General features: G+C 41.0%; 1 protein-coding gene across 1 annotated transcript; it reads right to left on the bottom strand.

Annotated features, from left to right (window-relative positions):
- Positions 1-6,489: 6,489 nt before the first annotated feature.
- LOC111978536 (interleukin-21 receptor) lies at positions 6,490-11,040 on the bottom strand. The gene is made up of 8 exons (XM_024008644.2): positions 10,830-11,040; positions 9,660-9,804; positions 9,142-9,344; positions 7,648-7,808; positions 7,394-7,562; positions 7,195-7,282; positions 7,007-7,085; positions 6,490-6,913 (listed from the first exon to the last, which is right to left on the bottom strand). The coding sequence occupies exons 1-8, from the start codon at positions 10,897-10,899 to the stop codon at positions 6,491-6,493; spliced, it is 1,338 nt and encodes a 445-aa protein (XP_023864412.1). The 5' UTR covers positions 10,900-11,040; the 3' UTR covers position 6,490.
- Positions 11,041-12,146: the final 1,106 nt, after the last annotated feature.

Here is a 12,146-nt window from a genome sequence, read left to right as displayed (position 1 = left end):
TTAACAAATGTTTTAATGGCTGTAACCGACAACCCTCTCCCCCAAAAACTATTAAAGACACTTTCAATATATCATTTTTATTGAGATAGTATATTAAACCATGTTTGAACATCACCATACAGAGTAAGACATCACACTTGATTTCCAGATTATTGAGGTAAAATTGAAAGAWCATGATTATAATATAGCATATTTGCACCAGAGGTTGGTGGGAGGAGCTTCAGGAGGACAGGCTCATTGCAGTGAGCTGTTAYGATGAGCCTGGCCTCAAAGCTCCAGTCGTCTCTGATTTGCACTTTACAAAAACATTTTAAAACAAGAATTGAGGATTTTATTATCCCAGTAAGAATAAACACGTTTGTTTATGATGAGCAAATGCAGTGTATTTACAATGACTTTTCKAGCCTATATTGTATTCAATTATTTATATATGCACTAGATTACTGATAGGGGGCGCTGTGTTAATCTACCTTGCCTCCATCTTGCCACTCCCCTACCATTGTAAAACATTTTGGAAGCTATAGAAATGCATTTAATGACAAAAAAAATTGCTTTTCTTTCAAGAACAAGGAGATTACCAAGTGACCCCAAACTTTTGAACGGTAGTGTATATTTTATATTTGAGATTCTTCAAAATAGCTACCCTTTGCCTTAATGACAGCTTTGCACACTCTTGGCATTCTCTCAACCAGTGTCATAAGGTAGTCACCTGAAATGCATTTCAATGAACAGGTGTGCCTTGTTAAAAGTTATTTTGTGGAATTTCTTTCCTTCTTAATGTGTTTGAGCCAATCATTTGTCTTGTGACAAGGTAGGGGTGGTATAGAGGAGATATCCCTTTCTGGTAAATGGCCAAGTCCATATTATGGCAAGAACAGCAGTCAATGCAGAACATTTCAAGAACTTTGGACATTTCTTCAAGTGCAGTCGCAAAAACCATCAAGCGCTATGATGAAACTGACTCTCATGAGGACCGCCACAGGAAAGGAAGACTCAGAGTTWYCTCTGCTGCAGAGGATAAATTCATTAGACTTACCAGCCTCAGAAATTGCAGCCCAAATAAATACTTCGCAGAGTTCAAGTAACAGAGACATCTCAACATCAACTGTTCAGAGGAAACTGTGTGAATCAGGCCTTCATGGTCTTATTGCTGTGAAGAAATCACTACTAAAGGACATCTATAAGAAGAAGAGACTTGCTTGGGSCAAGAAACACGAGCAATGGACATTAGACCCGTGGAAATCTGATCTGATGAGTCCAAATGTGACATTTTTGGTTCCAACCGCCRTGTCTTTATTAGACGCAGAGTAGGTGAACGGATGATCTCCGCATTAGATAACATTTTATTTGTCACATACACGTGTTAGCAGGTGTTATTGCGGGTGTAGCGAAATGCTTGTGTTTCTAGCTCCAACAGTGCAGTAATATCTAACAAGTAATATCTAACAATATACACAAACTAAAGTATAGGAAAGGAACTAAGAATATATCAATATCTGGACAAGCAATGTCAGAGCGGCATAGACTAAGATACAGTAGAATAGGATAGAATACAGTATATACAGTTGAAGTCGGAAGTTTAAATACACCTTAGCCAAATACAATTTAAACTCAGTTTTTCACAATTCCTGACATTTAATCCTAGTAAAAATTCCCTGTCTTAGGTCAGTTAGGATCACCACTTAATTTTAAGAATGTGAAATACCAGAATATATTAGAGAGAATGATTTATTTCAGCTTTTATTTTTTTCATCACATTTCCAGTGGGTCAGAAGTTTACATACACTCAATTAGTATTTGGTAGCATTGCCTTTAAATTGTTTAACTTGGGTCAAACGTTTCGGGTACTCACAAGCTTCCTACAATAAGTTGGTGTGAATTTTGGCCGATTCCTCCTGTCAGAGCTGGTGTAACTGAGTCAGGTTTGTAGGCCTCCTTGCTCGCACACGCTTTTTCAGTTCTGCCCACACATTTTCAGAGTGAGGTCAGGGCTTTGTGATGCCACTCCAATACCTTGACTTTGTTGTCCTTAAGCCATTTTGCCACAACTTTGGAAGTATGCTTGGGGTCATTGTCCATTTGGAAAACTCATTTGCGACCAAGCTTCAACTTCCTGATGATGTCTTGAGATGTTGCTTCAATATATCCACATAATTTTCCATCCTCATGGTGCCATCTATTTTGTGAAGTGCTCCAGTCCCTCCTGCAGCAAAGCACCCCCACAACACGATGCTGCCACCCTCGTGCTTCATGGTTGGGTGTGTTTCTTCAGCTTGCAAGCCTCCACCTTTTTCCTCCAAACATAACGATGGTCATTATGGCAAACAGTTATATTTTGATTCGTCAGACCAGAGAACATTTCTCCAAAAATACAATCTTTGTCCCCATGTGCAGTTGCAAACCATAGTCTGCTTTTTTATGGTGCTTTTGGAGCAGTGGCTTCTTCCTGCTAAGAGCCTTTCAGGTTATGTCAATATAGACTCGTTTTACTGTGGATATAGATACTTTTGTACCTGTTTCCTCCAGCATCTCACAAGGTCCTTTGCTGTTGTTCTGGGATTGATTTGCACTTTTCGCACCAAAGTATGTTCATCTCTAGGAGACAGAGATGTGTCTCCTTCCTGAGCGGTATGATGGTTGTGTGGTCCCATGGTGTTTATACTTGCGTACTATTGTTTGTACAGATGAACGTGGTACCTTCAGGCGTTTGGAAATTGCTCCCAAGGATGAACCAGACTTTTGGAGGTCCACAATTTCTTTCTTAGGTCTAATTTCTTTTGATTTTCTCTTTAACCAAAGAGGCACTGCGTTTGAATGTAGGCCTTGAAATACATCCACAGGTACACCTCCAATTGACTCAAATGATGTTAATTAGCCTAACAGAAGCTTCTAAAGCCACATMATTTTCTGGAATTTTCCAAGCTGTTTAAAGGCACAGTCAATTTAGTGTATGTAAACTTCTGACCCACTGGAATTGTGATGCAGTGAATTATAAGTGAAATAATCAGTCTGTAAACAATTGTTGGAAAAATTACTTCTGTCATGCACAAAGTAGATGTCCTAACCGACTTGCCAATACTATAGTTTGTTAACAAGAAATTTGGGGAGTGGTTGAAAAACGACTTTTAATAACTCCAACCTAAGTGTATGTAAACTTCCGACTTCAACTGTACATATRMGATGAGAAATGCAAAATATGTCAACATTATTAAAGTGGCCAGAGAGGGACACAGTTCAGAGGATTCATGACAGGGACCGGAAAATACTAAGGTAACACTTTACCTAGAACCAACAGGTAGACTGTATGTCTTAATGCATTGAGACTTTTCACAGGAATGTAGTATATAAACCAGGATATAGAATGAGACTTTTCAAAGGAATGTATTATATGAACCAGGATATAGAATGAGACTAGTAGCTGCAAGAAGCCTAGTGGTTAGAGCGTTGGGCCAGTAACCGAAAGGTTGCTGGATTGAATCCCTTAACTGACAAGGTAAATATTTGTCGTTCTGAACAAATCAAATCAAATTTTATTGTTCACATACACATGGTTAGCAGATGTTAATGCGAGTGTAGCGAAATGCTTGTGCATCTAGTTCTGACAGTGCAGTAATATCTAACAAGTAATCTAACAAATTCACAACGACTACCTTATACACACAATGTAAGGGGATGGAATAAGAATATGTACTGTACATATAAATATAAATATATGGATGCGTGATGGACGTGCGGCATAGGCAAGATGCAATAGATGGTTTAAAATACAGTATATACATATGAGATGAGTAATGTAGGATATGTAARCATTATTAAAGTGGCATTATTTAAAGTGAGTAGTGATACCTTTATTAAATCCATTTATTAAAGTGGCCAGTGATTTGAGTCTGTATGTTGGCAGTCTGATGGCCTTGAGATAGAAGCTGTTTTTCAGTCTCTCTGTCCCAGCTTTGATGCACCTGTACTGACCTCGCCTTCTGGATGATAGCGGGATGAACAGGCAGTAGCATGGGTGGTTGTTGTCCTTTATGATCTTTTGGCCTTCCTGTGACATCGGGATGCTGTAGATGTCCTGGAGGGCTAATAGTTTGCCCCCTGGTCATGCGTTGTGCAGACCGCACCACCCTCTGGAGAGCTCTGCGGTTGTGGGCGGTGCAGTTGCCGTACCTGGCGGTGATACAGCCCGACAGGATGCTCTCGATTATGCAACTGTAAAGGTTTGTGAGGGTTTTAGGTGACAAGCCAAATTTCTTCAGCCTCCTGAGGTTGAAGAGGCATTGATGCGTCTTCTTCACCACCCTGTCTGTGTGGGTGGACCATTTCAGTTTGCCTGTGATGTGTACGCCGAGAAACTTAAAACTTTCCACTTTCTCCACTACTGTCCCGTCGATGTGGATAGTGGGGTGCTCCCTCTGCTGTTTCCTGAAGTCCACGATCATCTCCTTTGTTTTGTTGACATTGAGTGAGAGGTTATTTCCCTGACACCACACTCCGAGGCCCCTCGCCTCCTTCCTGTAGGTTGTCTCGTCGTTGTTKGTAATCAAGCCTACAACTGTAGTGTCGTCTGCAAACTTGATGATTGAGTTGGAGGCGTGCATGGCCACGCAGTCATGGGTGAACAGGAAGTACAGGAGAGAGCTGAGAACGCACCCTTGTGGCGCCCCAGTGTTGAGGATCAGCGGGGTGGAGATGTTGTTTCCTACCTTCACCACCTGGGGGTGGACCATTAGAAATTCCAGGACCCAGTGGCACAGGGTGCCGGTCAACACTCAGGGTCTCAAGCTTAATGATGAGTTTGGAGGGTACTATGGTGTTGAATGCTGAGCTGTAGTCAATGAACAGCATTCTTACATAGGTATTCCTCTTCTCCAGATGGGATAGGGCAGTGTGCACTGTGATGGCGATTGCATTGTCTGTGGACCTATTGGGGGTAAGCAAATTGGAGTGGGTCTAGGGTATCAGGTAGGGTGGAGGTGATATGATCCTTGACTAGTCTCTCAAAGCACTTCATGATGACAGAAGTGAGTGCTACAGGGCAATAGTCATTTAGTTCAGTTACCTTAGCTTTCTTGGGAACAGGAACAATGGTGGCCATTTTGAAGCATGTGGGGACAGCAGACTGGGATAGGGATTGATTGAATATGTCCATAAACACACCAGCCAGCTGGTCTGCGTATGACCTGAAGATGCGGCTAGGGATGCCGTCTGGGCCGGCAGCCTTGCGAGGGTTAACAARTTTAAATGTTTTACTCACGTCGGCCACAGAGAAGGAGAGCCCACAGTCTTTGGTAGCCATGACGGTGGCACTGTAATGTCCTCAAAGCATGCAAAGAAGTTGTTTAATTTGTCTGGGAGCAAGACGCTGATGTCCGCGACGGGGCTGGTTTTCTTTTTGTAATCCGTGATTCTCTGTAGACCCTGCCACATTCGTCTCGTGTTTGAGCCGTTGAATTGCGACTCTACTTTGTCTCTGTACTGACACTTTGCTTRTTTGATTGCCTTGCGGAGGCGCATGTGTGGTTCCCACCGTGAAGCATGGAGGAGGAGGTGTGATGATGTGGGGGTGCTTTGCTGGTGACACTGTCTGTGATTTATTTAGAATTCAAGGCACACTTAACCAGCATGGCTACCACAGCATTCTGCAGCGATACGCCATCCCATCTGGTTTGCGCGCTTAGTGGGACTATCATTTGTTTTTCAACAGGACAATGACCCAACACACCTCCAGGCTGTGTAAAGGCTATTTGACCAAGAAGGAGAGTGATGGAGTGCTGCATCAGATAACCTGGCCTCCACAATCACCTGACCTCAACCCAATTGAGATGGTTTGGGATGAGTTGGACCGCAGAGTGAAGGAAAAGTGGCCAACAAGTGCTCAGCATATGTGAGAACTCCTTCAAGATTGTTGGAAAAGCATTCCAGGTGAAGCTGGTTGAGAGAATGCCAAGACTGTGCGAAGCTGTCATCAAGGCAAAGGGTGGCTACTTTGAAGAATCTCCAATATAAAATATATTTTGATAAAAAAAAAAAAAAATGTGGGTTGCTACATGATTCCATATGTGTTATTACATAGTTTTGATGTCTTCGCTATTATTCTACAATGTAGAAAATAGTTTAAAAAAATTAAAAACCTTGAATGAATAAGTGTGTCAAAACATTTGACTGGTAAATTGAATCCCTTGAATCAATTTACCCTTGAATCAATTTACCCAATGTACCCTAAATTGAATCAATTTACCCTTTGACTGGTAAATTGAACATTTGACTGCTTGCTACAGACGTTTTCGTGAGACGACCGATTTTCGGGATGTCTCCTGGTCTGACTAACAGCGCCGTAGCTCTGCCAGTTTCCACCGCAGATGTGGAAGGGAGACATGGGCGGATCTGGGGGRTTGAGATGCAGCCCATACAAAAAACATATCTCTAGCTTAAACTGAYGGATTTTGAYGGGGATTTTGTATTATGTTGCTTAGATTGACGCACCGGTGCGTCAATAGACTCTAGGGGTAACTTCCTGACAATTCCCAGTGTCTGATAGGGTGCAGTAGTCACTGCTGCAGTACACGTTGCTGTACCAGGCACTCTCCCGCTCCAGAGATGTGGTGCTGTGCAGCCAACACCCCGAGTCTGCTTCGATGGTGCTCTCTGGCTCACTCAGAGACACACTCTTCAGTGGGCCTCTGGGTGCCAGGAGTGGTGACCCCAGAGATACAGCATAAGCAATGCCCAGGAAAAGTGCATCAGACGCTGGGTTAGACAGGTTGTCGCTGGGGCCCTCCTGGATCATGTGATAGGGCACCAGTGAGGAGTGGTCATCATCCAGGACCGSTATGGTCTCAGTCAGGGTGTCGATTTGCAGGGTTTCCTCTGTCTTGAGTAAGTCTGCCCCAGAGCCTGGGGTCACAACCCAGCTCTACAACCACAATCACCACAGAGTGTGTTAGTGTAATGTTCACGTCTCGTTGAGAAGTATTAATGCATCAAGGGTGACATAAGACTTCCTTACCCTGAAGTCCCCCTCACAGTCAGCGTAAAGGGACTGGAAGTATGGTGCTGGAGTTGGGATGAAGGTGGATTTATTCAACCTGCAATATATGAGAAGTTTCCACACCCCATGAATTACATGATACAAGACATGCAGCTGTTCTTSCACCCACTGTAGATGTCACCAAAGGTAAGGTCATCCAAACGTACCTTACAATTGGAATGTAGCACAGAATTAGCAGTACTGGAACCAGCACACATAAGATGGCAGTAAATGTGTTTGTTGGAAGTTCTCCGACTAAGGGTACAAAGAACATTGGAACAGCATTAGCCTGAAGAAACACAGAACAGGCAAGGTGTGGGCTCAAATTGTTCTGGTAAAGTTCGTAATGTCTTGACGGAACCATACCTTTTTGTGTGGGATCAGTCCTCCAATGAACCTCCGATGCCCATTCACTCCACTGGCCTTGATACGGTTGTTGGTTGGGGATGGACCTCACGTTACCAGTGTAGTCTGTGTCTGGCTCAAAATTTTCATTGTTCACTGAGATGTTAGTTGAGTGGTGAACTTCGACAACCTGTGGGGAAAAATACGAGGAAATAGATCCATTTATTCTCCGGCTTTATTTTAGAAACATCTTTAGCAGTATTTGAGTGTCTTACGTTGSCTTGGTGTCCACTTCTGTAGTACCAGAATTGGTACTTCAGGTTGTCAGTCAGAAGATTGCCAAATTGTAAATATTTCTCATAGCTACTCATCCAGGTAACACWGTATTGACTTGACATCCGGTTGACGGTGAGATTGATTGGTGCATTGGGTTTGACTGGGGAGAGAAAGACACTTATGTCAAAGATTTGGGATGGAATTAAAGTGTCCACAAAAAGAAAAGCTTCCCGCGGCCGGTCTGCTCATTAGACAGCATTAAGCGGTTGTCTACGGCAGCAGATTGACGAGGGCGGCATTTTCTGAGCTAAACTGACCAAGACGCACCTCCAACAACAACATATATAATCTCACAATAATTCTGCCCAAAAACAATGACAATTTCTCTCAACCAGTGGCCTATGTGTTTTTTAGGTGAGCGCTGATGCCGCCCTGTGATAAGCAGTGTCCATTCCTARCGCGCCTATCCAGGGTGCTGTTGGAGAGACGCATCGCTGCGCCGCTCCACCGTCGTTCCGCAAAAAAAGAATCTAACATAAATCATGTAGCAGATATAGGATATGGTTGAAAGAATATGTAGCCTTTTCTTTAGCCCACAGGCTGGAGATAAAATGTATGACAATGTAATGAGATGGACACTTTTTATATCATGCAGGTTTCTCTGATCAAATAGCCTAACCTAAATGGTGCTCAATCAAATACAAAATGCGCTGTTATGTTAACAAACATCATATCCTACAAACAGGACAGGTCAAGGTAAAATGGATAATATGGAATGGACAACCACAACTGTTGTCCAAGAGTTTCACCCCATTGTCATGATCAGTGGTTTCAAGTTTGTATAAGTATCCAAACATAGACATCTATAAATGACTTATTTTCAACTTTCATTCAGAACRAAAAATGAGCMTGATTCCAACGTCTGGAAAATACGTATTTTCAACATCTGGAAAATAAGTATTTKCAACTTTTATTCAGAACCCCAAAATTAACCTGATGTCAACGTCCTGGAAAATATGTATTTTAAACATATGAAAAATATCTTTTCACTTTTCATTCAGAACCTAAATTGAACCTAACTTCAACGTCTGGAAAATACGTCTTTATGACATMTTTTCAACTTAATTTTGCTTACTGGGACTATTCTAGTTTTGGGGGGGCAGCATTTTTTGGTCTAGCCTAAGGCGGCAGAATTGCAAGGACTGGCCGGTTATGCTTTACTTTACAGTGCCCTTATTACTGTGTAATGATTCCTGTAATTACAGTGTACCAAGTATTGTAATTATTCATTATTACGCTGTAATTACAATACTTCTTATACTGTAATTACTTGAGTAGTTGCACAGTAATAATGACACTGTAAAGTAAAGTGTTACCTAGCTTCCCGAACCAACAATTTCAACAAGTAGCTATGCTTGTCAATTGAAGTTTGCATATAGGGTAGGCATATCACAAAGTCATGTTTGTATTGTAATACTGTAAAAAGCACGTACTATGCTTTACTGGCATGTATTCCTCATCCAGCAAGGTGGCGCTTATTTGTCCATTGCTTCTGTTGTGATAGAGAGTGATCTTAAATCTTGAAGTGTCAAAAAAAAAATCTGACTCCTCATCAGGATCTGGATCAACAGCAGAATCAGGATGGGAAGTGTCCAATGAACAGGAGTAATTGCCATTGGTTTTCCTCAGCTTCCCACTGTGTAATGAGTGGAAGTGAACAGGAAAAAAAGAAAGCAGGAATCAATATAAAGTTATAACATATCATTTACACATATTGCCTCAGTGTGTACTGTGTATACAGTGGTTCTTAACCTGGGGTACATGGCCTATCCACAGGGGGTACTTGGGAAGACTAATAAGAATATAGCCCACTGCTAAAATGCACATGAGGTTACTTAGTCGGTACTCCAGACTAGGTGTACATTAACCAAAAAAGGTTGAGAACCACGATACTAATACATTTAAATGAATGTACAAACATTTTAGCAATATGAAATAGTGGGGTTCTCACCCATCAAATACCGTCCCGAAAGAGARGTCCTCAATGCGCAGCCAGTAAGAGGACTGGTCTGTATGAGCAACCTCTGGCAGGATGCTCAGGGAACAGTTAATGGTGAACAGGTAATCACTTACACAGTCAAGKCTATATTCATGACCTGGAAGAGTCCACATGAAATACAACTGTATAAGCACTGAAACACACACAATGGTGCTTTRCACCTGGGTTTCACAAACTCRGTCCTGGGGCCCCCCCTGGGTACACGTTTAGTTTTTTACCCTAGCACTATACAGCTGATTCAAATAATCAAAGCTCAATGATGAGTTGGTTATTTGAATAAGWKGTGTAGTGCTAGGGMAAAAACCAAAACGTGCACCAAGGGGGAGCCTCAGGCTTGAGTTTGGGAAACCCTGCTACACCACAATATCCTTATCTCACACACCACAGAGAAATACGCCATTCACACATAAATTCAACACAATATGTCAAATATATAAATTATATGTTTTGATGCACTGTAGGATTAAACAGAGGTGTGACCAAATTAATACGCTTCCTTATAAAGAAATACAAAATGTATTTAGCAAAGAATGAATTACATGTATGTTATATCGCATTTATTTCACACAGAATCTGTAATGGCTTGCAAACCATTACAGRCTACACACAGAYACCCTCAACTTACAATAGTCATCAGTCAATATTACATTTATTTGATAATCGAGCAAATTATGCTAATATTTTGTTTCTCATATTTAAAGTTGATAATTTATTCTCCAAATTGTTTAACCGTAAACCCATGCCATTTATTGTTATATATATTTTWAAAAACGATTTACCTAAACCTGACACAGGTGATGGTGATAAGTGAGTTAATTAACACAAAGCTTATAAAAAAGAGGCGAGTTCAGCAGGACACAACGTTTTGGAATGTTCAGATAGAAATATGTTACGTAGAACAAACATGCATCTCTGACATGTAGAACAAAGGAGTCATGTCTGCTCTATTCATGGCATTTCTGTCTGCAACATTCGACAACGTTTAGCAACTGAACGTGGCCCATGTGTGTGCCAGGTTTTTCAAAAGGGTATGTCTTGTAGGCTTCTGCTAATGTGGTGTTATACAAGCAGTAGAACTGTTAATTAAGTTAGATAAATGTTAATTGTAAATTAGGTGTTTACCTGTTGTGGTATGATTCCCATTCAGGCAGACGATACTGTAAGACAGGACAATGGTGAGGAGCAGCCACATACTTCTGTATTCCCTGGGACACGTCTGTTGTTAACATTGATCAGGTATGGCATTACGTTGCTCTACTTCGACCTGACCTGGTCTTGTACCAAAGGAGCTTGACAGGTCTCTATGACAAAATAACTTGATGCCTGAAACTGAAAGTGGGAGGAGGATCCAGATTGTGACTTTATTCTGATAGCTATCACCCTCCGCTGTCATATGAGGTAGAGGATGTGTTTTTTTTTTATAAGAGCAGTTTGTGGGGGACTTGAAGAGTTGATTAAGTGGGTGGTGTGCTGCGTAACCATCATTCAACTTTAAATAGATTCAACACTAGCATACAGTGTAAAATGTGTAGAGCAAAGAGCTATTGAGTTGACAGTTGCCTGCTTTAATTAAGAGTTTATCATCCACTTTGTTTAAATAATATCCATATTTAATTAAATAAAAAATGTTCTGTTGACCTTTGACATTTAGTTTGGTTATAATGATAATTAACTGTGTGATCTTTTTTGTAGACAAGCCTGATATTCCTCTATTCTTGGTGGGAATTACGTAAGCAATAATAACATTGATCATACTGTCTGTATTACTATATACTTACATTCAGTCTCTTACCAATAAACAAACTTCTGTAACTATCCATGGTAATTGCAGTGAGGGGAGTGTTCCTGTTCGAATGACTGTGATCTGTATCTTTAATCTATTCTTGTCACCACAGTATCTTCAGTCTCTTCTTGCCGCTTCATTATCTCAGCCATCGTGCCATGCCAAGGCTGCTTGTTTGTGAAGATACAAAGATGATATTGGATAAAAAAGCTTCACAAACCTGATGTGCCTTCTTAATAAGTGTATAATGATGGCATGCATGACAGTATCATCGAACATCTGACATCAATTACATTGTACTAATGAGGACATAGTCATTAGTATAATCATCAAGGTTTCAGCCAAAAACTCATAATTGTGTATTTATATATTTTCATATGTATATGGCACTGGATAAGAGGAATGAGCACATATTGTAGTAGAAATAAAGATATAGAATAAGAAGGAGATGCTTGCGCTCTGTAGAGAGCGGGGATGTGTGAGTGAAATAGCGTGAGTAAATGTGTTTTTGTGGTGGTGCATGATTCTACACTGAACCAAAATATGAACCCAACATGTAAAGTGTTAGTCCCATGTTTCATGAGCTGAAATAAAAAATAAATATTTATTTTTATTTCACCTTTATTTAACCAGGTAGGCCAGTTGAGAACAAGTTC

This window comes from Salvelinus sp. IW2-2015, linkage group LG18, assembly GCF_002910315.2.
Source record: "Salvelinus sp. IW2-2015 linkage group LG18, ASM291031v2, whole genome shotgun sequence".
In the NCBI taxonomy this organism is placed as follows: domain Eukaryota; kingdom Metazoa; phylum Chordata; class Actinopteri; order Salmoniformes; family Salmonidae; genus Salvelinus; species Salvelinus sp. IW2-2015.
The sequence above is the reverse complement of the archived record's forward strand: the minus strand, read 5'-3'. Positions and strand labels throughout refer to the sequence as shown.